This window comes from Cornus florida, unplaced genomic scaffold, assembly GCF_030987335.1.
Source record: "Cornus florida cultivar Cherokee Brave unplaced genomic scaffold, ASM3098733v1 CherokeeBrave_3.0.0_Hap2_Chr08, whole genome shotgun sequence".
Lineage (NCBI taxonomy): Eukaryota > Viridiplantae > Streptophyta > Magnoliopsida > Cornales > Cornaceae > Cornus > Cornus florida.
In genome coordinates this window covers 32538048-32565493 of record NW_026775578.1, presented here as the reverse complement: position 1 = coordinate 32565493, position 27446 = coordinate 32538048, and the positions used below count along the sequence as shown (strand labels likewise).

Below are 27446 nucleotides of genomic sequence, written 5' to 3'. Positions count from 1 at the left end.
ACCAAACTTGGGTTTTTTTTTTTTTTGATGCGACTTTCTTGGCTGTTCCACGTGTTGTTGTTGTAAAGGTTAAAAAAGAAATCACAGGGCAATTTTATGTGAGGCCAAAATGCATATAGTGACATGACATGGCAAAGTTTGATTGGGGATAAAATTTGTCTCGACCCATGGGGCCATAAGACGATCCAAACCCAATTCCCAAAAGTCACCAGGGCAAGAGGAGAGCCGTGGCGACGCCGCATTTGGGCTAAAACAGCTTTACTCTTTCTTCGTTTCTGGCGGGAAGTTGGTATACAAGTAGAGAGAGGCGATTGCCAATGGGATCGGAAGGTGCTCTTCCCAAATGGGCGTCTGAGCCATGCATCATGGGCATCGACGAAGCTGGCCGCGGCCCTGTTCTAGGTTTCCCTCCCTCTCTCTCTATATCTCAGTCTGTATTGTTAGCTCTTATTTGTTCAATTGATTGTTGCTTTGGTTTGTTCTGACCTTAATATTTCATATTTCTTGAAAACTCTCATTTTTTGTTTCTTTCATTTGTTTCCAGGACCCATGGTCTATGGATGCTTGTATTGTGCACTCTCATACCAGAAGACTCTTTCCACTTTGCAATTTGCAGGCTTAGCTTCCACTTCCCTTCTCTTACACACCCATTTTCTTCTTTAACAAAATGTGGTCTTGTGCTTAATTCCAAATTTTATATATTTATTTTAATAAAGAAAGAAATATATTCATAAATCATGATCAATGGCATTTGTGCTGCAAAATGTGGGTTTTAATAGAAAGCAAATTTGTTATTGTTGTTGTTGCTGTTTTTTTTTTTTTTTTTGGTCCTCCCAGTAAATAAGATAGCAAAGTTGTTTGTATTTCATGGGCCCTTCATATTATTATCAATGGCATGTGTACTGCAAATGTGGATTTTAGAGAAAACAAAATTGTTTGTTTTGGTGGATCTTGATATAATTATTTAGTACAAACCCCTTCATTCTACACTTGAAAGCTCTATTTGGCAAGCCAATCACTTTCCTCCTTCAAGATCAATTATAGCCCCATAAACCAACAAAACCAGCCCTAGTTACTATTTCGTGGATACCTAGAACAGCTTCTGAATTTTAACTTTTTTTCTCCACTTATAACCCCAGACCCTTACACTTTTCTTTTCAAATTACAAACCCAAAGTCTCCACATATTCATCTATATTTAAGGATATATAAATAATAATAATCAGCTCTTAAAACCCTCTTAAGGAGAGTTGTCTCTACCCCATTTGGGAGCACAACTATTATACTCAGATAACACATTAAGGAGTCGAACTCGAGACTTATTGGTTATCACATTCACTAATAGGCTCTAGCCAACCAGCTGTCTGGTTGGGGTTAACATCATCTTTGTTATTAAATCTTGTTTGAGAATGTTGGCCTGCCTTGTCCGACATTAGTTGTACGTTAGTTGGGAAGTATTCTTCCTCTCTCAAATTGACCTGGATTTGAGCATGCTTGAGCGGTTGAACCTGATCCATCGGTAAATCTTCAAGTGTTGATGCTTTGTGCTTCTGGAAAATAAGTTTTTGACTTCGTAGAAAATTCTTCATTTGCTATTTACTTTGTGATCATATGACTTAAAAGCAGAATTGATTGTGGATGCCATCTGCAATACCAAATTGAAGAAGAAAATGACCATTTCACCTGTATGAACCTTGCACTCTAGCTTTCTTTGAAAATTTGAATAAGGAAGAAGTATAAACAGAAAACAAAAAAAGAAAGGAAATCTAGCCTCTAGCTAGGCTGCATTCTTGGATTATAATATGAGCAGAGGAACGGGGTCCTAAAATTTCCTGTCTTTGTATTTCTGTAATAATCTATAGCTGCTTGTCCTAACCAAATGTGGTGTCCAAGATCACAAGGACTTTTCCTACTTAATGAAGTTTGTGCTCTCTTTTACTTTCTGCAGATTCAAAAACTTTAAAAGAAGAAAAAAGGGAGGAGCTATTTGAAAATTTGAAGGTAGATGAATCAATTGGATGGGCTGTTGATGTCATAGATCCAAGGGAGCTCTCAGCTAAAATGTTAAATAAGTTAGTACAGGACTTTCTCTATATTCTATTATTGTTTGTTCCAGTAAAGAAACATTTTGACAGGATTTCTCCTTTATGATTTGCAACAGAAATAAGATAAATCTGAATGAAATATCACATAATTCTGCAATTGGCCTCGTCAGAAAGGTGCTAGACATGGGGGTTCTTCTAACTGAGGTAAAAGATTTTTCAATTTACATACGACAGGTTGTCCCCTAAGATGATCTTCTATATGGCACTTCACTCAAGCTACATAGTTTCTTACTAAATAGAACAAAGCCCAGGGTAATGATGGAAAAATGACAAAACTGTCAGGTTATATCTGACTTCAATATTTAGGTTTTGCCCTAGGATTCAACTTTACATAGAATAATAATGGAAAATTGATAAAACTACCAGGTTAGATCTGTCTTTGATATGTAGGTTTTGCCCAAGGATTCCACTTTACATAGAATAATAATGTATAAATTTGAATATATTATTCAATTATTATCCTTAGACCGCGTTAAGGAAAAAAACCCCAGTGTGTAAAATGGGAAGACCTAGAGTGATTGAACAATTAATTTGATCAATTATTATCCTTAGACTGCGTTAAGGAAAAAAACCCCACTGTGTAAGATGGGAAGACCTAGAGTGATTGAACAATTAATTTGATAGAAAAACAAATATATATATATATATATATATATAAAGATATATATATATAGTTGGCTCAGGAAAAATTTCCTACAGTTCCTGTCATTTCTTAACTGTATGAATTAAATATTTATACCTGATTGTTGGTTTTTTGAAAGTTTGCTGAGAAGTCTAGAACACAGTCATAAAATAATAGGTCAAGAAGTCTCATCTTGAATTTGCATCCTCTGTTTTTTAACAACCTGAAAGGCTAGAACTGATAAAAGAATAAACAGAAGAGGGAGGGGGGTTGGGGATGGGAGAATTTGTAACAAGGCCTAAAACTGGAAGCATTTTCAAACTTTGTGGGTCCAGCTCACTAGTGGGCTAGATGAGGCTGCCTGGACACATGAAAAAAGAAATAAGAACTAAGGCGTGGAAGTGTTTCAGGTTTATGTAGATACCGTGGGAGATGCAGAAAAGTACAGAATTAAATTGTCCGAAAGATTTCCAGCTGTCAAATTTGTGGTTGCAAAAAAAGCTGATAGTCTTTATCCAGTTGTAAGTGGTGCAAGCATTGTTGCGAAGGTGATCATCTCTCAATTTTCTGAAATATCCCAATTTTAGTCTTCCCTAGATTATTCTCAATTTTATGTGTTCACCTTTCAGGTAACAAGAGACACAGCCTTGCGGGATTGGGTGCTTGATGAAACTGCTGAAAACATGCATAGGAACTTTGGATCTGGGTACCCTGGAGGTAAGAGTGTTTAACTTCCTTTCATTTAGGCCTGACTTTGTTAACATTTCAACTCACTGTTGTCACAAAGTAATCTGGACATGCATTTATATGTTTAGATCCTGAAACCAAGGCTTGGTTGCAGCATCACAAACACTCGGTATTTGGATTTCCAACATTGGTCCGCTTCAGCTGGGCCACATGCACTCCATACTTCAAAAACAATGTCGAAGTGTTGTGGTGAGTCCTCGATCTAAATTCTGTTAGCAAGTTTCCTTGTTATTCATCTGTTCGTGTATGTGCAGGCATGCTTGAATTGCATTGACTTTTTATTTAATACCCTCATGCAGTGTCATTATGGTGACGTATGCAGTATGTACTAATCTAGAGCATACAGTCAGGAACTTGTTACTAAACAAGGCATAAATTACCGTATCTACATCAAATGGACACTAGTTAAATATCCTATTTTTGCTGCAATAGCTGTTTTTTAATTTTTTTTCCTCTTCAGGTTTATGTCACCAATCACCATTTATCAAACTAGTTTTAATAATTATCTCAAAATATAGTATAAAGACCAAGATCCGACTTGTTGCGACTGAAATTGACACTCTTATTGTATAGAGAGATTGTTTTCCATGATATCTAGCTCATTAGAATTTAGCTTTTCCCCTGTCAAGCCATAATCACATGAAAATTTGTTACCTTTTTCCATTTAAGTGGTTGCACAAGTGCATACACACTTATCGTTGCTGTCTAGTGTCCACCAATATTCATTTGATCCCATTTGTGGTTTTCCTAGGGAATCTGATAAAATGGATGAAGATGGTTCCACTAGCAAGACTGGCAAGCGGCAATTGAAATTAGGCAGTGTTGGTTTCACTGGATTGAAGAGAAAAAGTGAAGAAATTGAATCAAGTGGTAAAGGCCGCTGCAAATTTTTCCAAGCTCGTAAACTCGAGCAACTCTCTCATTTCTAAGAAGCAGGTTGAAATTTATTCTGCGACATGGTATTCTTATTTATATATTTCTATTTCACAACCATCTTATTTTGGGGGTAGGTTTCTATTTCACACCATTTTGTCCTCTGTTAGCATGTTTCCTGTAATTTAGTTTCCAAAAATTTATTTTGATGTATTATTAGATTTGCCTTCACATAATTTGTTGATAAGAATGCATATGAATGGTAGAATATGAGACATTTAACCTAATCAGACATAAACTGAATAAAGTGGTAAATGAAAGGTCAAGTATGCATAAAACCATATCACATGAAGCAGAAACACTAGTCAGGCATTATCTCCAATACTACTGTGTCAAATCATCAGTACAGTTTTATTGTAGTTGGGAACAAGACCTGCCTGCATAAACCCTTGAAGATCTCAAAAGAGCATGGGGACTTACTGGCTAACACTTGGCAACCTTTAGTTGAATTCCCCTATAATTCCAGCTTTTGGTTGGCTTACCTTGTCCATCCTATTCTTGATTACCTACTAGGTTTCAAATGGTTATGTGCATATTTCTGTACATTAATTTATGAATAATTTAAAGGCTATGTTCGGCTGCATGGAATTGGAGTCTTGGATTTGGAATTGGTGGAATGGGAGAAAAGCAACTAAGCAAATTGAACTAAAATTTTCTCCAATTCCAATTTCAAACCTCCAATTCCATGCAGACGAACACACCCATAGTGCTGTTATATGAAGTTACAATGATGGTTTTGTTCTGTCTACTCAAAATGATTGAGATGTCAGGCAAATTCCTTCATTGACCATCCGCTAGACATACTCTCTTCCTCGAGTCATTTCTGTTGGACACGGCCAGCATTGGACAAGATGAGATTGTTTAGGAAGCTAATTGTTTTAGGAACAATTTTATAGTTTTCTTGATTCTTGAGTAATTCTGAATCCTATAATATTTATTGTATTATTCATGTTATTATTTTAGAATCCTTTTTTCTGTTAGTATAGGTTTTCTATATGAAGGGGTGTAATGGGTTATTGGTAGACACCTCTCTTCATCATCATTAGTGACCTTTGAGTTATTTGTCAAAGTAGAACGTTTCGTTTGCTCATCTTCCTTCATTCTCTTCTTCTGGTTTGTAGATTAACAAGCCACAATTGATATATAAGAGCACAAGTTGTTTTTTTTATGGTATTTACAATCTTTAACAATCATGGTCAAGGTGGCGTTTGCACAAGGGGCTCCTCAATGTGAAACAAACCAACAAAGTAGAGGAATTACGAAGATAAGTTTAGCAACTTTTGGGTGGAAATATGATTTGAAATTGGAAATAGTTAAAGGGGAATTTCTAAATTATTATAATTAAGAAAAGCAAATCTTAATTTTATATAGTTGTTGAATAGTCAAATTTGAGTTTAAAAATTGGGTGGAAAGTCAAATTGCTATGATAATAGATGAGATCAAAATTAGAAATTGGAAAATGGATCTAATCAATGCAAAACATGATTCATAAAACTGACCTTAAATTATTAAGATAAGGTTTTGTTATATTAATTTGAGTTAGAAGGGATATACAAAGGTGAGAAATTGTCAAAGTGGATTGGGACTGGAACACATTGAGGAGTATGTGTGAAAAACTTGCTTAGACTAGGGAAAGGACAAAATTCATAGTCGCCATGCAATTTGCCAACTTGGTAGAATTTTAATTTGTGCATGTTTAGATGTTGAGTGTGCAGAGTACCTGTAACTTACCAGTGTAAGTAATTTTAATTTGTTGGAGTTTTATTTTTAGCATGTTTGGTGTTTTTTAGGTAATGCCTAAGCACTTTTCTCAATTGATTAACGCTTGGAAAAGGTGTCCTGTCAAAGAACAAGCTCGGGATTATTGAAAGATTGTTCCACATTGTGTCTGGTGGTGCCTGTGGCGTGAGAGGAATAACATCGTCTTTAGCTATTTTAAAAATTCATATTCTACGTTCTCTGTTCTCTTATGTAAGAGGAAGTGCATGTTCCTTGATTGATGATTTCTTTGATCTCTTGGATTCCATTGGTCCTTAGACTTTTTTTATTCTTGTATTAGGGACACGTTCCCCTTTTGAACGTTTTTCTAATATATTTTTACTTATCCAAAAAAAAAAAAAAAAAAAGATTCTAGGGGACCATAGATAAGTCATAATACTTTCTTGCTTCACAGTTCCTCCTAATCCACTCCTTTACATACAAAAGTCGTTTTCTCAGTTACCTTTGGATCTATATTCAAAGCAAGGTCTGGAAGATTCAACTAATTTCAATGAGAGGAAGGATCCCATGGCTTTTAGCCTAGGGCTAACACAAGCAGTGTAGTGCCATGTCTCTGAAGACCGCCCTCCTCTTTCCTATAGAGTTCATACAGCCTTGTGGTTTGCAACTTAATATATGGTTCTTGATAAACGATTTCTTTCCAAAAGATGCAGGCCCTACCATTAGAAAAAGAGAAAATGAAAGCAATAAAATTCATCTTCATCTTCAGGCTGCCGCATTCCATCAATTTGATGCAATGCTGGGAGAATATTGAAGGCACTGGTGAGAGGTAGAAGACTTAGAAGGCACTACTTCTTGGTGATGGCCAGGGTTGCCCCAGTCAAAGATGCTAAGGAGTAGCATATAACATTCATTGTATGTACGCCTTTCAGAGCATTATAGAATAATGGATATGAATAATTCCTCTATCATCTATGTTGAAGAATTCCTCGGGGTACTTGAATGGGTGGTGTCTCTGTTCTTTGTGCTTTTGTTCAGTAGAATGCAACCATCCAAACAGTTACCAAGACCCATCTCAATTAGTTTTATTCTCATATGGAAATGCTAAATGAATGTGTGTGTGTGTGTGTGTGGCAATTCATTAACACCTTTGCTGTTTTGTTTTTGTTAGAATCCAATTTGTTCTTGTTCTTGTCAGCTTCAATTTCAAAATCAATCCCACACAACTCTTCTTTGAGCTCAAATCATGAGAGACACTTAGGCTATGCTTGTTTAGAAGTAAAATATATTTCTCGAAAAATATATATATTTTTAAGGTAAAATATATTTGTTATTTTTTGGTGTTTGGCAAAGGTTTAGGTGTTAAGGTTGAGTCTATTGGGTGGGGCGTATAAAATAACTTGTAGAAAATTAATGAATAAGTTATTTTTGTTAGATTTTAATATATATATATTTTTTATAAATATTTTGCTGACAACCAAACACCAAAAATATAAAAAATATTTTATATCAAAACAAACGGAATCTTTTAACACGCAGCAATAAGCTGCACAAGCCAGTTGCAACACTAAAACATGCTTCAACCATTCTATGGCCTAATACAAAATTACAAATACCATGTTCAGAAAATACAAAACCAAACAGATTCAGAGAAAAGCCCCCCATCAACCAAGTACTTAGAGACAAAAGCTAACAATAGTATAACAAAAGCTAACAATACTGTACATACTGAAGCAATTAGACACTGTTGTTACATGCTTGCTTAAGTATGTACAATAACAGATGCCAAGATGGCTGCACCCAAGGTAGGAAGTCCGAGGCAGCTTCGGCTGGAGCTGGCCGCGCCATGGTGGGTGCGGTGGCCACTTGCAGCACCGGCTGCATATATGGGAATGACAGCTGTGCCTCCTTGTGTGCTAGTACCACCATTTGCTTCCTCACCTGCGGTGCCTGCAGCTCGGCCACCGGCACCACGGGCAAATTTGCTGTGGTGGGCTATGCCATTTCCACCCCCATTTGTAGAGCTACCATGTTCATCCATTCCTTTACCTTCCATGTTCTCCTGCAAACGAACTGTATGTTTGTGTATATATTACACACAATAGATATAAATATACAGGCAACTAATTTAGGTTTGGGATGAAACAAGAAAATCACCAAGAATTTGCAAATTAATAGGGCATGAAACAAAAATATGCACTCTCAAGACTCTTGCATTGTCCAAAATTTTCATACAGAAAATGGAAAGACTTTTCTGATATGGGGATTCCTTAAGAAGAATGATTCTCTTGTGCTTTGTTTGGATAGCTGATTTAGTAAGGGAAAGGAATGAATAATGCAAAGAAAATCATGCTTTCTTGTTTGGTTACCATGAAAAAAGAAGAATAGAAAATAGGAGACAGCAATGGGGAATATTTATGTCATTTAACCTTCTCATTTTCCTGATTCCAGGTCATGTTTTACTTTTAATTTGTAAAAGTTGGCCACCTTATACAACTTGGATAACAATTTTTTTTTTCCCCCTCATTTCTACCCTAGAATTAAAGTAAGATGTTGTTTGCTTGATTCCTCGGCGTAACCAAAATTTCAAAGAGGGAATTGAATTCAAAGTTAAAGGTAATAGAAACGGACTTTTCCTTTGAGTTTGGTGCCTCATAAAGTATAAAGTCTTATTATCGATTTCTCCTAAGTGCAAATAATTCTTTAGGGACCACATCGGCCGGATCTGTTTGGAGAGGCACCTTGCACGGGTCCCATGGATGGCAAAGCCCCGGACTCTCGGTTATCGACAAAAGAGAGTAAATGTATACTTTTCCTTATTCTGGAATCTCATTAGGTTTAGAGTATGGTTCACAGTCGCGATATCGTTTACGATCATGGTGTAACAGATTCAGACGAATATCGGTGTAAATCGGTTGAACCAGCCAGTTCGATCATGGAGGTATATAACAGTATCAGACCCTGAAAAAGGGTTATAAACAGGTCGATACGTCGTGTATTAGCCGATCCGGCGAACCATGGTCTTTAGACGTTTCTTTTTTTGTGATTTCTTGTTATCAAAGAATCATTCAACAATGAATATTTTGGTGATGCACTTTGGATCGGAAGATTTTTATCAATTTCAACGATCTTTTTTTTGTCCTTTTTGTGTGGAAACAAGCTCGAATCGGATTCTTTTGATTTCGACAATGGAAGATATACCTACGAAGTTGTTCTGATCCCTCCACATAAGGGAAATTCCCTAGGGTGCACTTTCTCTCCTTTGAAAGTAAAGTACCAAATTCTAAAATTTCAAGTACCATGGCGCATATTTTTTTTGTCTATGGTATGAACAAGAAATGGTAGGGACAACTTTTCCCCAAAACTCTACAAGGTATGAACAAGAAATGGCAGGGACAACTTTTCCCCAAAACTCTACAAGGACATTTGAATACAAGATTGTGTAATCTGGATTAGTTTCCCACGAAACAATGTTGTGTTGCATGTTTGTTGGACTTAAAATTTGCTTATGTGTGTGTGCAAGTTTCTTGTGTAAATTACACTTGAGGGATGATACTACAGCTGTACATATATACATATATTATCTATCTTCTATGAATTATGTGCCAGCAGCCAGCCCTGAGCAACTCAACACTTCTGACAGAGAAAGAGCTAAAATACCCTATTACAGGAAAAGAAAAATGAAAATATATAAATATAAATATATATGTGTGTGTGTGAAGATTGAGAAAATGAAGTAGGAAATCTACCTGGTCCTGAAGGCAAGGTGTTGCCTAGAGCAAAAAATGATGCAAGACTGGAAAAGTGGAGGAAGAAGATGAAGAACAGCATCATTGCCTTGATTCCCATTTTGCTTCCTTCCTGATAATCCCATCCCAATACCTTCTTATCTTCACTTATCATCTTTTTATAGTGGAGGGTTAACTGCAAAAGGAAACAAAATAAAAAGTTCCTTCCACTTTCAAGGTTTGGCATATACTCCAATTAAGTCCCTCAATTATTTGAAAAATAATCCAAGGTCATTTTGATCAATAAAGAAAGGTATTATAGAGATTTTAGGTTTAAAAATGCCACATTTTTTTGTCACTATTTTAACAGTGTCATAAAGGGTTATGTGCAAAAATATAAGTTTAGGTGAATTTTCTGCAAAATGGCGAAAGCTGAGGATTTTTTTTTTTTTTTTTTTAATTTACCTTTATATATAATATTTCCACATTCAAAAAAACGAAAACAAAAAAAAAGTTTAGGTGATCAAAAATAAAAATAAAAATAAAAATTCTTTTACATTCAAGGTTTGGAATAATATTCTTCCAAAATAAAATGAAAAAAAAAAAAAAAAAAAACAAAACAAAACAAAAAAAGTTCCTTCCACATTCAAGGTTTGGAATAATATTCTTCCAAAATAAAATGACCGTTGGTTGAGAAATGACAAAAGAACCCTGAACAATAAAATTTTAAAAATTATATATATATTTTTTATATATAATACAAAATATGAATAACTCATTTACATTATTGGTCATTCTAAAAATTATCTAAGATCATTTTGAAAAAAGAAAAAGAAAAAAGAAGGGTATTATAAAAATTTTAAGTCTAAAAATGTTTTACGGTGTTATAAAGGGGCGGGACCGAGTTATGTGCAAAAATGAAAGTTTAGGGGAATTTTCAAATATATATATATTTACATGGACTTCAATATACAATTTGGACACTTAACAAACTAAGCATTAGACCAACAAGCCAGTGACCTAGCGGTATTATACTTCTATTTTTTAAAGAGAGGTAAGATATTGAAGATACGGTGAAAGCATGTGTACGTGAGTACCAAACTAAAAAAAAAAAAAAAAAAAAACTAAGCAGCTACTAATGCCTATATATATATTTCGAAAGGTTACCTTTTTTATTATATATAATATAATAATTGTACATGTATATCTGGTTTTTTTTTTTTTTTTTTTTTTTTTTGCCCCACTTACCACTGAATCTTTAATAAAAGCAGAAAACATAAACTTTGCCCACTTTTAACTTTAAAGTGATCGATCTTATCGGTTATAAAAAGTTAATCAGAGGGCTAAAAATTAATCATCATAGATCCGGAATCATAAGACATTGTTTTGCCCACCTTAATTTCAACATTTCTCTTTAGCTTTAGGTACAGGTTGTCCTACCCATTAATTAATTCGATCTGTCAACTTCTTCAAACAATTTAACAAGGCCAATCTAAATTATTTTTAACTTTAATTTTTAGCCTTACATTAATCTAGTTATTTATGGTGAAATTACGTTACAAGTTTTCATTTCCTAACGTGGAAGCCAAATTTTGGAGTTGGTGTGATTTTCAAAACCATAAACAAAAAATAAAGGTTTTTGTTATTTATTTATTAAAAGCTGACAAAAATTCTTGTTCGATACTATTTATTAGAGTCGTGCAAAAAAAAAAAAAAAACCCATAGTTACTTGCAGCACTGCCGAACCAGAAATGGATGAGTTTGTGCTTTGACAGAAAGTGAGATGTTGATGAAGAAGAATTTGAGTTTGTTTGTGTTAGCTGAAATTGAAGACTTCTTTAAAGAAGGGTATGGTTACTTTTGGATGAGATAAGTACGAACATAGTCTGCTTGAATTGCTATGCTTTTCAATTTTGCATATACGAAGAAAGTTGAATTGCTATGCTTTTCAATTTTGCATATACGAAGAAAGTTACTTGAGCTGATTGAATTGTCTTTCCCGGGAAAGTGGCTTTATAGAATATGATCACAGAAAAAAGCTTTTAAATAAATAAATAAATAAGGAAAAAAATGGACATTTATCAAATTGGAGATGCTCTTTATTGAACTACGGGAAATTTTATACGGCCCTATCCAATCACAGTCTGACACACAAACAAAAAATTGAATAAAGTTAACACATTTACTTGTATATTAGGTTGTGATTGGTCAAATTATTGAAATTTGGATCTCTCTTGCTTCAGCGGAAGACATTTTTATCTATATCATTACTCCTTAAGGAAAAAAAAAAAAAACATAGGATGTTCTTTTTACCGTATCATTACTTTTTATCAAATTATAGAATAGAGATGTCATTTGCAACGAGTGATGCTGAAGTTTGGGTCCCTCTTGCTCCATCGAAAGGCATTTTTAACTTATCATTACCTCGTAAGACAAAAAAAAAAAAAAACATAAGATGTTCTTTTCCCCGTATCATTGCTCTTTATCAAAAAGAAAAACATAGGATGATTTTTATGTTTAATATATTAATATAGATAATATTAAGTATTGCTCTTTATTGGAAAGAAAAACCTAGGATGTTTTTTTATATTTAATATATTCATGTAGATAATATTAAGTAATACTTTATATTAAAACAAATATTCCATATGTAGAATTTTGACAATAAAAGTGATCTTCGTATGGGTTACTAAATTAATCATTGATCCAAATCTTGGGACATGGTTTCGCCATTCAACTATGGTGTATCGTTGTATGGCCACCTTTTTATCTGGACCACAAAACCGACATTCTTCTTTCGCTTTAGTTGGCTAGGTTGTGCTGGCCATTAATTTGATCCATAAATAGTAATTTGGTAGTTTGGTCACTGGTCAGCATTAATTATATTGTTGATGAATGTTTACCTGGTTGCCCATTGGATTCAGATTCAGTGTCGATTAGGGGTGACAATTTGTGATTGCGGGTCATAATCGTGCCGTGCCGTGTCGTGTCGTGTCGTGTCGTGTCCGATTAGAGTATATTAAATAGCTTAATTCGAATACGACCTATTTAATAATTGTGTCAGGACCTTTCAATACTAACCAGATCTGTTTATTAAACGAGTTACACGTTTAATGACCTATTTACTAAAAATATTATATTATTTAAATTATTAATAATACTCAATCAAACAATAAATAGTAAAAAAATATATGTTTCAATCCAATCAAATTACTAAATAATCTCTAATCTACAAAAGAATAAATCATAAGACAAAATTTAGATAATTGTTTTGAAACTTAAATAGAAATTTGATTATGACACGTATAGTTAAACAGGTATAGACGGGGTGAATCCCTCGACCCAAACATGACATGATTAACTAAATGAATTTATCTTGTTAATCCGTTTACAACTCGAACCCATTTAAGGTCAATTCAAACTCGTTTAACTCATATTGTGTTCAACTCGTGTTGGTGAGTTGTGTCACACTTTGTCATCCCTAGTGTTAATGCCCTACCAATATCAGGCCCCTACTTTATAAAGGACTGTCAGGAATTCGAGCTTATGTGAAAATATGTGTGTATGAGTATCAAAAATTTCTTCTAGTGTGGAGGTAAGGTATTTTTATAATGAGTAATGCTACCGTGAAATTTGAGGGATTTAAGGTGGGACCATATCTATCTTTTTATCATCCTCATGTAGAATTTTGAGGCACAAATAAAGAGAATTGAATAAGAATTATACGATTAAAATTTCATAAAAAAAATTTATTCACATGGATTAAGCGAATGAGTCAAGGTTTTATACAATTTTTTTTCTTTTGATCAAATTACACAATTAACTTTTTCTTCTTTGTTTAATTTAATTTAATTTAATTATTTATTATTATTATTATTTTGATAAGAAATACACTCATACACCCACATGCCCTTACGGAAGAATTTGAACCTTCGACTTTCGACTTTGAAAGGCGAGAAAGTACTACTCGACTATTGCCTTTGGTGATACACTATCTGTTGGGATTTATATGCCCCAGCATAGCAAATTCCTGTTTGAATTAAAGTGACATATGTTCCTGACGTTTCTGAAATATTTATATTTTATACAATTGGAGAATTCAATGTATTATATTTCGATTCATTATAGAATTGATAGTGTCCATTTGATTACAAGAAATATTTATATATATGTATGTAATGGCAATCAATGCATGATATATAAATAATAATCATAAATGGTTCATAGTCGGTAATTATGGATGGACTCATAATTAATTAAAATTTGAACTGGATCCGCGTTAGGTTGAGATATATTGCGAGAGCCGTCGTATGCAATTGTTCCTTATCACCGTCATGGCATTTGACTCTTAAGCATGAGAAAATTATAGACTCTTTTATTAATTAATAATTACTTTGATTTGTTCGGCGGATTTTTCGGGATCCTTAGACCGGCACTTTGAGTAGTTATGTAATTAATAGTTAGAGGGTTATATTTTCAATATTTGCATCATTATTACTTGTATTTATTTTGTATTGATTATGGTTGATCACAAAGTAAATTCGAATGGCTTCGTGTGTTTTTAGACAAAATAATTTATTATATATTTATTTATTTAAATTATTATTTTTGTCAAACAAATATTTTATTATGATCGAGCCAGAAATAATCAATGGTACCAAAATAAATATATTAATTAAGTAGTCGGATTGATGGCTTTATTTATCCGATAACTAATTAAGAATAGAGGGGTCAAAGTGCAATATTGACTTAGATGTTATTTATTATTTAATTGGAGTTCAATTAATTTCTTTTAGTGGAGTAGAAATTAATTTATGAATTAATTGAATTGGGTCCATGAACCGGGCCAATTATTAATTCATTATAGCCAATAAAATAATAGGCCCAATGGATTCTCACTCATAGCCCAACTTGATATTGGAATCATATTAGATTTGAGACATATGAATCATAGCCCATGTATATTTTGGAGGTGATTTTTGGAAAGAAGGAAAAAGAAATAAATTTTCTCTCTCTAGAAAATTAGGGTTAGTGTTCTCATCTAATGGAGGCTCCCACAAGCCTAGTTTTCCAAGGTCATTCATGGAAGCTTACGAGTGATTCCTAAAGGCAAGACCATTACCAAGAAGACGGAGATCCGTGTAAAAGGTATCTAGCAAAAGGGATTTACAATAAGTAAGAACATTCACTTTAAAGGAGAGATCTAACGTTTACTCAAACCTTAATATAAGTATTCAATCTTTTAATTGAATGATACATCATATTTTATTTTTACATAAAATTTGTCTCTATGTGATGAATCAAGATCTATAAATTAAAATCCCTCGAAAAGTTTTTAAATATTGCACGTTTCCCAACACTATTAACTTTATTAGTCTCATATAATTTCATTTTATTATATTTTGAGCTGTTTTTATATATTTAAATAGTGAGATCACTTTAATGTTGACTACACCATGATATAATTTTTGCATTATTTTCTTTACTCACAGTATATTATTTTTTTTAAAAAAAACTTATTTGCTAGAAATGTCATGTAGACTTCATTATCCGGTTGAGGCATCTACGATATATTTTATTATTTCTATTTAGATTGTGATATTTATACTGCTACATTTTTTAGTTTGATAGATATTGATATTACAAAGATATAATATGCTCTTCGTTCTTAATGAAATGCCCACCAAGCGTCCAAATGACTCAGCAGGCCTGGTTAGGCCATTAAGCCATTTTTATTGTTCGATTCGTATCCCATCCTGTGCGGGAAATGGTTATGTTCGTTTGATGCACCAGAATAATGTAATTTTGGTGCATTCAAACGGAGTTTTAAGTTAATCTTCGTAGTACTCATGCACCAAAATGATACTATTTTAATGCATGGAACGGAAATAAAATCTCTCAACACATGAGAATGAGGGGATTATTTTCCTTCCCTCCGGTGACCAAAATGACACTAAACAACGTCATTTTGGTGCAAGGGCACAAACATATAGTCCAATGTGAATCACCTATTGGGACTTTGGTGCAAGGGCACAAACATATAGTCCAATGTGAATCACCTATTGGGACTTTACACGTACTTTATTTTTCGTATTGTGTACTAAAATGATGTTATTTTAGTACGTTGCACGCACATACCATTCTAAACAGACCCTTCCAGTTCATCTTATTACACCAGTGTTAAAGTGAAAACCTCCTCATGAGCTCACGTCCTCATCACCGTTGGATCATGTAACAAATCATAGTTACATGCATGATCCAATGGTGATGAGGGCACATTCATTACATTCTTGACTTGCAAACTCAAACATACTTCATGAGCTCAACCACTAGGCCTGAGGGCCATTATGTACTTTGTTACTCATGGTTTTTGATTGCTCATTTTTAATACAATTATGAGATCCCATCCCCCAGCAGAAAGAGAAATCAAAGTGAGAGAGCTGGATTTTACTTTTTTACCCATTCAAAATGTCAGATATACTATCTAAACAAGAGTTTAGTTAGACCAATAATTAGGAGTTCTCTTAACTGTTTTCAAGTATTCTTGAAATAAAAAAATTACAATTATCAGAATATTCTTAAAAAAAATGTTCTCTAAAATTGAGTCAAACCATAAGTAATAGAGACCACGAAGAAGAAAAAATGCAAAATCTAAAATTTGATAAAAGGTGCCTCCAAAGCACTTGTATAATTCTATATTATTACTTATATGATGATATAATATATACACGTTTAAAAAAATTTCTCTCAAGAGCATAGCGACATGCCAAAGGTAAATTCTTAAGGTCTCGCTTTCGAATCGTATTACTGATTTGAATAATGCGTATGTTATAGGACCGACACACGTGCTCTAAAAATAAATAAATAAATAACTTTCAATATGTGTGTGCTACATGGCATTACTTGGTGGATTAATAATAATTTAATTTCATAGGTATGAGAAAATATATTTGAACTACAAAGTAATTACTATTTCTTCCATGCACGAGATTCCATAGGAGATATAGAATATTATTTATAATTTACATACAAAAACTTGTCCTAGATTTTTAATTGTAAAAGAATATAAGCTAAGAAATCCATTCATCTATTTTTAGATTCTTAAAGAAATATTGTTCAATTTTTATACATTAAGATTACTTTAAGGAATTTTAAATTTGTAAGCATCTTGACTAATAAAGTAAAATTAACAAGTGCATGTATAATTTATGCACAAATACATACATATATATACACATAGACTTAATTCTTTCAAAAAATGAAGGGGACGACAGTATAACAAGGATTTGTTAACATTTCTTAAGGTTTAGGATTTTCGTAGTTAGGAACTTTAATAGTTTGTATTCCGTATTAGATATATTTTGATTCATTGTTTGTTTATAATATATGGTATATGTGATTATTTATTATTTAAGAAATAATTATAAATTAGGATTCACAAATTAAATTCGAGAATTAATAGTGCCAATTTGTGCGAACAACACTCCATATAAAAGGATAATGTAACTTAAATCTCACATTTCACATGAACTATCAACTAAGAAAAATATATTTTTCATTTTTTGTAGCATGAGAATAAAATATTATTATCTAAAAATAAATCATATAGTTCATAAGAAGAAAAATTATTAAATAATTTGAAACTATGTGGTCCCCATCAATGTAACCATAAACCTGAATAAAACTGTTACATTTGGCGATGAAAAATTAAAAATTAAGGCGTTTCTGAATATTTTAATCACAAACTAATCCAAATCGAAAATTTAATTTTAATATACATATATCTATATATATATATTTGGTACAAACGTGATATGTCTTGTGATTTGAATTAGGGACAGCGTGTTTTTGTCATTGTGTGTCATACGCATGTCCTCATCCCCAGTCATCACGTACACTTCCCTCCAAATCTGAAATCTCCATCCTGCTTCAACTGTTCCACATTTTCTCTCTCTAAAAAAAACTCTCTCTCTCTACCTAATGCCACCACAATCCGATCTGACGAACACAGTTTCCGCCGACGGCGACAGCTGCCAAAGCTTCTCACAGTCAAATGAAGAAGCTGATGTCGATCCTCCTCCAGATCATGATCTCCCGCCGGAGTCTTTCTGGATCCCCAAAGAACACGAACTCGATTGGCTCAATCGCAATGCCTTCATCGAACGCAAGGGCTCAACAAAGGCCACTCTCAACCTCACTACCAATTCATCTTCTCAAAGGCCATCTCCGACTCTTGAATCCAAACCGTCCATCATCAGACTCCCCAATTCTTGCTTCGCCTGCGGGAAGTTCCGGAGGCCGGAAAATGTCCGGCTGTTTCGAACCCGGTCTGAGCCGAATGGAAAACCGGTTGTTCAGGTGGCCGAACCGGGTTCTCCGAGAGTTTCGTGTATGGGGAGGGTTGGGTCGAAGAATGGTAGAGGGAACAGAACCGGGTTTTGGACGAGTCTAAAGGAAGTTTTTCGAACCCGGTTTCAAGCAAACCGGGCGGCGAATTATTTGAGGAGAACCGAGTTGGCTGAACCGGAGATGAGACAGGTTGGGAAGCGGTTGGGGTCTGGTATGAGGTCAGAGTCGTGGGGTCGGCGATGACATCATCGGATGTGTGTGTATACACGTGGAGAAATCTAGATGGTCAATCATAGGGTCCCATTTAATTCTAAATTGATCCAAGCCGACAATTGTTGGGTGGGTATGGACCTAGATCCTCTCCAATACTCTTTTCTTTTTTTTTTTACCAAGCATATGAAGTCTACATCCGATGATTATACATCAGATTGTCATATTTGTTTGAATTAAGTTGTGTGTGAAATTAAACATGGCAAATAATTGCAGAAATAGTGATGTGAAGCAAATAATGTGAAATGTTTTTTAAATTGTTAAATAAAAATTTATAAATGTTTGGAGAAGAACCGCAGCACACTTGTCCTTGCATATTTCCATAATCAACTTGCCCTTGCCAATTCTCATGACCTGACTTGTGAGATATTCAATTCCCCATAACCGATTTTGAGATACGAGTGTGAGGCCCATCGTAACAGACCACACTTTAGTTTCTTCATCCATTGTCGTCCTCAGCTTTCGACAAGTTTAGAATTTCTCCATCTATTATCTCTCTCAGTCGGTTGTCGACTTCTCAACAAATTAAGAGTTTTTTTATAAAGAGGTAGATGTGTCCAGATTACAACACTACCACCCACCAATAATGAATTTTTTTTTTAAAGAAATTAAAGTGATTGACACACACACCTCCGTTGAGAATGGATGTCATAATCACGTCTATTCTATTAATGGTTTGGTATTGAAAGGGCTTAGTAGATTTTGTTTTCTTCTCTAATCTCTTTCAAACTTCTCTTTAATGGTACAATTTCTTTCCAACACTTTCACCAACTAAAAGTGGAGGTTGACTAATACAAGCACAGATATGAGAGGGATTGTTCTCCTTTACAAAATAATTCTAAAAGATTTGAACCATCTCCCTTTTTTATTTTCTGATACAGGTGAATCTAACATTTGATAATGGACTTTATTGTCATGAAAGTTTGTTGTGAATGGTATAGTAATTTAAGGATTCATGCAGGGTGCTACATTCTACACTTTCCATCTTTGCACGATACAAATTACAATTAACATTTCACAACTCAAGGAATACACGTTTCCTATACCAAAAAAAAAAAAAAAGAAAAGAAAAAAGGCAATGAATATTTTTGTGAGTAGGTTCTAATACTTGTAGTATATAATATATATAATTATAGTAATACTAAAAGTTTGTTCTAAAGTTTAGACGTATGAATTTATTACCAAGATGTAATATATTAAAAAAAAAAAAAAAAAACACTATTTAGTTCAAAATCTTTAGTTATTATTATTTTTTTCCCCTAGTTTCTTTAGTTATTACAGTACCTTTTTTTAGGAAAAAAAAAAAAAAAAAAATCTTTAATTATTGTTCACTTATTATGAATAGTTTAGGACTTATGAGCGATTATTGACAAATAAACATCACATAACTTGAGTAAGAAAAAGAGTGGATGCAGTATCTCCCCAATGTCAATGATCATAATTGTCGAAATAAAGTTGTTGAGTCAAGATTAATTTTGTTTATTAAAATGCTTTAAAAAGGTTAAAATAATAAATTCATAACTAAAACAAGTCAATTCATAAGTCAAGGACAATAGTCTACTTTTATCTTGATTTGAAGTGCCATCATTTAATTTAGGGTTAAGTGTAAAAAATCTCTATGATATATAGACTTTGTGTAAAATTGGTTCCTACTGTTTAAAAATGTGCATGCAAGTTTACAGAATTCAAAAAAGGTGCATAATCGGTCCCTCTGACCACTTTTTACAAAAAGTAAAATTGAAAACCCCATTTCACCCTTTTGTTTCTCATTTTGCCCCTCACCATTTGTGCATAAAAGCCCTCACTAATTGTGCATTTAAGGAGCCCACCCCTAAACCCAATTCGTCTCTCTCTCTCTCTCACTATATATATATATATATATATATATATATATATATATGTCTGCTTCAATTCTATGGAGAGATTTGGGAATGTCTGCTTCCATCAGTAATCTCAATGCTATCTTTATCTTTGACAATTGTTTCGATTATTGGGTTCTCTGGGCACAGATGAGAGGGTGGATTACCAAATCATTATGCAAGAACTAGGAATGCTATTTTGGTAACATTTCTTGATTATTATTTATTTAATTCATAGGGTAAAAAAAAAAAAAAAAAAAAAGTCAACAGCCAGCTGAAAAAAATGTCCCTGAATGGGTAGTGATTTATTAGAATATTTTATCTTGGTTGTGAGTTGTGTGCACACAATTTGTAAACGATGATTTTCATTTCTGGATCTTGTGCTCTTTAGCCAGACCCATCTATTTGTTGGAAGATCGTTTTTGACAGATTTTTCTACCATATTGTGCCTCTTTTTCCTGGGCATTAGTTCATATATTTTCTTTGCTAAACACGCGCGCGCACAGCGATAAGTGAGCTGTTGGATGTTGATATTGGCAAAATGCTGAAATTAGGGGTGTAGGTGCAAAATTTCGCTCAACCAATAATGATTGAGAAAAATAAAACAACTCACTCAACAAATAATGAAAATAAACAAGAACAGTATATAGAGAAGCGTAGAATTGCTTGATCGCTCTATTGGAGGTCTTAGCCTCTATTTATATACAAAAGATTGCAAAATTATGGTAGGACTCGCGTTGCTTGCCCTCCAATTCTTTCTATATAAACATTTTTTTCTAATAGAGTTCTTTCCATTGTCGAATTTTCCATACATAGAACTTACCTTGTACAGAACTTCCTATCTCAGAGTTTTCTTTCTACAGTAAATCCTTCAACTGGTAGGACTTGTGTACTCTTGAATAACTGGGCTGAACATATTTTGATCCGGCTGGGCTTGAGTAGCAGGCCGGATGTTAAATATTAATAAGCTGGGCTGATGACTTCTTGATTCGGCCTTGATGGAGGTTGGAGGACAAATAACAATGGTCTTGGGCTGTAAATACCCTCAATTTGGGCTTGAGCATGATGGGCCTTATATGTCCTTGGAATGTAGATATGGGTAGTGATGACGTGTGCGCTTTTTATTGGAGGGGGTTTTTTTTCCCTCCACACTTTGCCCCAAATTTCGTTTTTAATTGAGCGACGGCTCCTATTAAAGAGGGAATTGAAACCGGTTTTTTACTTTGCTTCAGAAACGGTTCGAGGTCTTTCATTATTACTCCGTCATACAAGATTTTGCAAGAGTTACATTTGCCCTTGCTGCACTTCTGCGTTCTTCATTCCATCGCTTTGTCAGGTTAGTCTCGCATCTTTCTCTTCAATCTTTCATTATGAGTACTTCATCTACTCCCGAACGTATAGACCTTGGGGATTCTGAATCCACACCTTCATCTTCCCCCGTTCGCATTAGGGCTCCCCCTCCTAGGGTTTCTACAGATCGCCCTTTGTTGAATCCATTAGGTACTTCCCCTATTCCAACTGAGACATCCACCTCAGGCTCTGATTATGTTCTTACTCATGAAGAGAAGAAAGCAATCATCTCTATTCGCCGCATCAAGTTCTCTATTGCTTCGGTAATGGAAGAATTTGATATTCCTGAGGGAGTAGAAATTGCAGAATATCCCGAGGGTGCCGATTTTACCTCCGGCGAGGGAATTGAGGAGGATGAGTTACTTCTTTCGGTGGGGCATCTTAACGCCCTCCGATTCCCTCTTCATCCCTTCTATCATTTAGTTTTCAATAAGCTGAATCTTGCCCCCCTTCAGGTAAATCCTAATTTCTTTCGCATCCTTTCGGCACTGTTGGTGCGCCGAAAATTAGAGGCTCTGGATTTGACCCTTGCCGACCTTCTGCTTACTTACAATATATCTAAGCATAGGACCGAGCCTGGTCGCTTCTTTTTTACCTCTCCCCTTCATCAAAGGATATGCACGAACCTTCCTTCATCCGAAAAGAAGTGGAAAGAAAGAATGGTTATAGTTAAAGGAAAATGGTTCGTGCCCCAATCAATTACGCTCCCCATCCCGCGCAAGTTCGGGAAATTAGGTATAGAATACTTAACCTCCTTTCATACCAAGTGTTCTGGTTGTTTTCCTTGCCAAGTCTTAATGTTTCGCCGTACTTATGAGTTTCTTGGTGTTTTTTCAGCTACATTCCCATCCTCCGCGGCAACGAACAGACTTTCTTTTCTTGAGGAACGAGTCTGGAGTGACCCCCTGCCTATCGAGGACCTGCTAACTTCTTCAAACCTCAAGGATATTGCCTCCAGTGCTGTTGCTGCAGACCTCATGGATCTGTCTCTACCATCCTTTGACAGTTTCCCTATGACTGAGGAGGAGATACTGAGGGCTGAGGCTTTAAAAAAGAAAGCCGAAGATGCCCAACCCTTGGTTGTTATTGGATCAACTGAGGATGAGGTGGAGGTTGAGGAACCACCAATGAAGAAATCTCGCCTCAACCCCTCATCCTCTGGCAAGGGCAAAGTCCCTTCTAAGAGCAGAGGGAAAAAGGCTGGAGAGGCCGAACCTGAAGATGAAGTCAGGGCCTTTGTTTTGGCTGAGACTGGGGCTCCTTGGACTCCTTCTTTCACCAGGGCTGACAGGTCAGTCCTGCACTCAGGGGATTCTGTGATTACAGACCCTTCAGCTGCACTGGCGGTGGCTCGAGGAATGTGGCTCTCAAAGGACAAGGAAGCCATCAGCCAAATGGGGTTGGAACAACTACTCCCCTCTCCCCCGGTCCGGGCCATAGAGGTTCGCATTGCTCCTTCAGAATTATGTTACTCTTGCTTGCTTATGTTTCTACTTATGCTTATATTTGCTCCCCTGTTAAACAGAGTCTATACCATACCATGGCCCTCTGCGCCACTGCTGAAGCTCAATCCCTCTCCATCAAGAAGCTGGAAAAGGATCTTGACAATGCAGAGAAGAGAGCCACTACTGCCTCTACCAATCTGAAGATAGCTTCTGAAGCCAATGATGCGTACAAGAGGCAGTTGTCAGCCTCTGAGGCTAAGGTGGATTCTCTTCAGGCCGAAGTTCAACGCCTGACCGAGGCTCTTACTACTTGCTTCAAGGCGGGGAAGCAAATGCAGGGGAGCTACTCCTGTCTGGCACACCTGGCTAGTGCTAAAGCGTTCCGGTCTGGTTATAATCAGGGCTCAGGCCCTAAGACAATGGATCCGGACGCTTTTGACAAGCAGGTGGGGGTGCACTTCCCATACGATGAAGGGCCAGAGGCTTTGGAAGCTGAAATCCGCTTTGCCGAGATGGTGAAGGCGCACCTGAAGGGTACTCCTAGCTCGTCTGCTCCTGCGGCTTCAATTCCTCCTACCCCAAGTCCTATTGTAGTGGATGCTTTTGAATCTACTCCCTTCGATCCGAAGAGGAAGTAGAACCATGTATTTTGTTTTTATGGACAGCCTGTTTGGGATAATGAATATAATTTTTTGTTTTAGGCTTACCTGACTTGTTTTTGCTGTATGCTCTTGATACTGTTCATATTTCTCTGACTGGTAATGTGTTTAAACAATAAACATTGTCTTTATGCTTCGGATTTATGCTATCTGCGAAAACGCAAGGATGGTGGGAAGAAGGAGATCCTTTTAACAGTTTAGTTGATATCGCAAGATGATTCATATAGATAATGATTTAACTGTTAAATGAACCCTCCTTGCCTTTTACTTGCCTGCAGTAGACGTATACATACTCTTTCCTTCTCGTGTGTTCCTGATGTGGGGTGGATCATGATGAACTTATGATATATCCGCATCCACAGGGTATTAAACACTTGGAGTCTGGAGGAAAGAGTTCTGATCCGGGCACCAGAGGTCTAAGGCGAATTATTCCTCGGCACTTAGTGTGGAGGAATATTGCTGAATAGGACACTTAGGGTCCAAATCTGTCTCGGACACTTAGGATTCGAGGTGAATTATCCCTCGGCACTGAGTCGTGGAGGACTAGTGCTGAATAGGACACTTAGGGTCCGAAGCTGTCTCGGACACTTAGGATTTGAGGCGAATTATACATTCCCTGGCGTGGAGCCGGAGGGGAGGTTTTGCCGAGCCGGGCACTTAGGGTCCGAGGCGAGATTTTCGCCGAGTCGAACACTTAGGGTCCGAGGCGAGATTTTTGCCGAGCCAGACACCTAGGGTCTGAGGCGAGATTTTTGCCGAGCCAGACACCTAGGGTCTGAGGCGAATGACCTACTCCCCGGCGCTGAGCCTGAGGGGAGGTTTAAATGAATCACTCCCGGCGTTGAGCCAGAGGGGAGGTTTTGCCGAGCCGGACACTCAAGGTCCGAGGCGAATGAACTACTCCCCGGCGCTGAGCCTGAGGGGAGGTTGTGCCGAACTGGACACTCAAGGTCCGAGGCGAATGAACTACTCCCCGGCGCTGAGCCTGAGGGGAGGTTTGTTTTATATTTTTCCTCAAACCACTTATCATGAGGCCGATGATCCAAAAATGATAAGAGGCCAAGAAAGCGAGTAACAGTGGCTGTGACGTTTTCCATTTGTTGACTTTGGAGACCTGCCTCCTCCACTGATACTCCCTTCTTGGCAACCAAATGTTGTGGACCACGCATATATGAACCACATTTCTTTTTTATTTCTATCCGATGTGGGACATAGACTAAATTTTGTCAAAAAGGTCGGTGTAAGGAATGCCTCTGGTATTGAGCTTGACAGCCTTAAATACCAGTGGGCCCTCCTTACACCGTGATTAACTATTTGAATATTTCCATATATAACAGAATGTAGCACATACTTTTTTGTCGATGTGGGATAGAAAGGTTTAAGCACAGGCCATAACTCATGTTTTGTTGTTTTTTTTTTTTTTTTTTTTGTTTTTTTTTTGTTTATAGAGGAAAGTTGTACTGAATATAGAAGCAAAATAAAGAAAAGTTTGGCTGACTGTGGACATACGCAGCTTTATTTGTGAAGAAGTTGCAGCAAAATGGACAAACTTAACTAATGGAAATACCTTTTCAGGTGTATTGCGTTCCAAGGACGCGCAATGGGACGTCCGTCAGCTTCGGCCAAACGATATGCTCCGTTCCCCACTACTTCGGTAACCCTGTAGGGTCCGGTCCAATTAGGTTCCAGTTTCTTTACATGAGCTGTCTCCTGCTTCAAAACCCAATCGCCTACCACAAAGCTCCTGAATCTGACGTGTTTGTTATAACTGTTACACACCTGCTGTTGGTATGCCGCGAGACGAATTGCTGCTGCATCTCTCCTTTCGTCCACAAGATCAAGGCTATGTTCGAGTTGTTGCTCATTGTTCCCCTCCAGTACCAAGGATGTCCGAAGAGTTGGGATTATGGACTCGGTAGAAATGACAGCTTCGGATCCATATGCCATAGCAAATGGGCTTTCTCCCATGGGTCGTCTTGGAGTGGTTCGATAGGCCCAGAGCACTTGAGCTAGATTCTCGTACCACTTTGTCTTCAATTTCTCCAATTTTTTCTTTAAGCACCCGAATATCGTGCGATTAGTTATTTCAGCTTGCCCATTGCCTTGTGGATGACTAACTGCAGCCAATTTTTGCAGGATTCCATGTTCGCTAAAGAACTTCCTTGTACTTCTGTTATCGAGGTTCTTACCATTGTCCATTACGATGACTTTTGGTACCCCAAACCGGCAAATAATGTTGCTCCAAATAAAATGCTTCACTTCTTCGTGGGTGACGCTAGAGAAGGCTTCAGCTTCCACCCACTTGGTGAAGTAATCCGTAGCCAGAAGTACATGCTCCTTTTTTTCCATGGTTTTGGGTAATGGTCCTACTATATCAATCCCCCATTGGGCGAACGGCCATGGATTAGCCATGGCGTGCAAACCTTCGGCAGGTTGGTGCTTTATTGGACCATGGCGCTGACACTTGTCACATCTTCTTGAGTATTCCTCGGCATTCCGAGCCAAGTATGGCCAAAAATAACCTTGGGTTAGAATTTTGTGTGCAAGGGATCTTCCTTTCGAGTGGTTTCCACAAACTCCTTCATGAACTTGTTTTAGAATTGTGAGAGCCTCAGTAGGGGTTAAACACTTGAGATAAGGACCGGAGAATGACCTTCGGTAAAACTGGTTATTGATGATTGCGTATTTGGCCGCGGTAAGCCTAAGCTTCCTTGCCTCAGCTTTCTGACTAGGGAGAACTCCTTCCTTGAGGTAGGCCTCGATTGGATCGATCCAGCAGGGCTCGCGTGGTACTTCCGGGATCACCATCACCTCTTGCCGGGGATTAATGTTGGGTTCTTCTGGAACATCGATTGGAACAAGCCGAATCAACTCTTCATCTGAAGATGATGCGGCTGCAGCCAATCGATCTGCTTCGGCATTTTCATCTCGTGGTACCTGATGGAACTCGATTTGATCGAACTCCCGGGTAGCACTCTCTACAGCATCTTTGTATGACTTCATACGTTCCTCCTTGGGAGAATAGTGCCCTGTCACTTGATTGATCACAAGCTGTGAGTCACTAAAAACTTTTAAACACCGTACCTGTAGCTGTTTAGCTAGCCGAAGTCCGGCGAGCAATGCCTCATACTCGGCCTCGTTATTAGTAGATGGGAAATCTAGCAAAATTGACTGCTGCAGCTTGGTACCCTCGGGTGTTGTGATGTCAATCCCGGCCCCTGCCCTTTTCCGGTTGGAAGAGTCATCAACCCGTAACTCCCAGTATGGCTCTTGAAGTATCGGTTCCTCAGGTTGATCTTCGTATTCTAGTAGGAAATCCGCTACTGACTGCCCCCTGTGAGACACCTTTGGTGCATAGGTGATGTCAAAAGAGCTAAGTTCAATAGCCCATTTTGTAATTCGACCAGACAGGTCTGGTTTAGCTAGGATAGCTCGTATAGGGTGATTTGTAAGTACCACTATGCTGTGAGACTCGAAGTAATGTCGAAGTTTCCTCTTGGCATAAATTAACGCCAGGATTACCTTTTCCGTCTTGTTGTACTGTGTCTCGACATCCGTCATCGTTTTGCTTGTGTAAAAGATTGGGTGCTGAAACTTGCCTTCTTCTTTGATCAACACTGCGCTCGTTCCTACAGCTGATACTGCTAAGTACAGGATGAGA

At 36.6% G+C, this 27446-nt stretch overlaps 3 protein-coding genes across 4 annotated transcripts; 2 read left to right on the top strand and 1 right to left on the bottom strand.

Moving 5' to 3' along the window:
- The first annotated feature begins 176 nt into the window (after nt 1-176).
- LOC132271172 (ribonuclease H2 subunit A) lies at nt 177-7151 on the top strand. 2 transcript variants are annotated; one of them, XM_059772466.1, is made up of 9 exons: nt 177-402; nt 545-616; nt 1948-2071; nt 2161-2248; nt 3137-3274; nt 3356-3443; nt 3542-3662; nt 4225-4409; nt 6197-7151. In XM_059772466.1, the coding sequence occupies exons 1-8, from the start codon at nt 318-320 to the stop codon at nt 4400-4402; spliced, it is 894 nt and encodes a 297-aa protein (XP_059628449.1). In that variant the 5' UTR covers nt 177-317; the 3' UTR covers nt 4403-4409; nt 6197-7151. The 2 variants fall into 2 exon arrangements, with proteins under 2 accessions (XP_059628449.1, XP_059628450.1); XM_059772467.1 differs by lacking the exon at nt 6197-7151 and having other exon boundaries at nt 4225-4621.
- A 465-nt stretch (nt 7152-7616) lies between these two features.
- LOC132271169 (uncharacterized) lies at nt 7617-10043 on the bottom strand. Its single transcript, XM_059772464.1, has 2 exons — nt 9875-10043; nt 7617-8198 (listed from the first exon to the last, which is right to left on the bottom strand). The coding sequence occupies exons 1-2, from the start codon at nt 10026-10028 to the stop codon at nt 7888-7890; spliced, it is 465 nt and encodes a 154-aa protein (XP_059628447.1). The 5' UTR covers nt 10029-10043; the 3' UTR covers nt 7617-7887.
- A 7698-nt stretch (nt 10044-17741) lies between these two features.
- LOC132268574 (uncharacterized) lies at nt 17742-18585 on the top strand. Its single transcript, XM_059769405.1, has one exon. The coding sequence runs from the start codon at nt 17834-17836 to the stop codon at nt 18443-18445; it is 612 nt and encodes a 203-aa protein (XP_059625388.1). The 5' UTR covers nt 17742-17833; the 3' UTR covers nt 18446-18585.
- The last annotated feature ends 8861 nt before the right edge of the window (nt 18586-27446 follow it).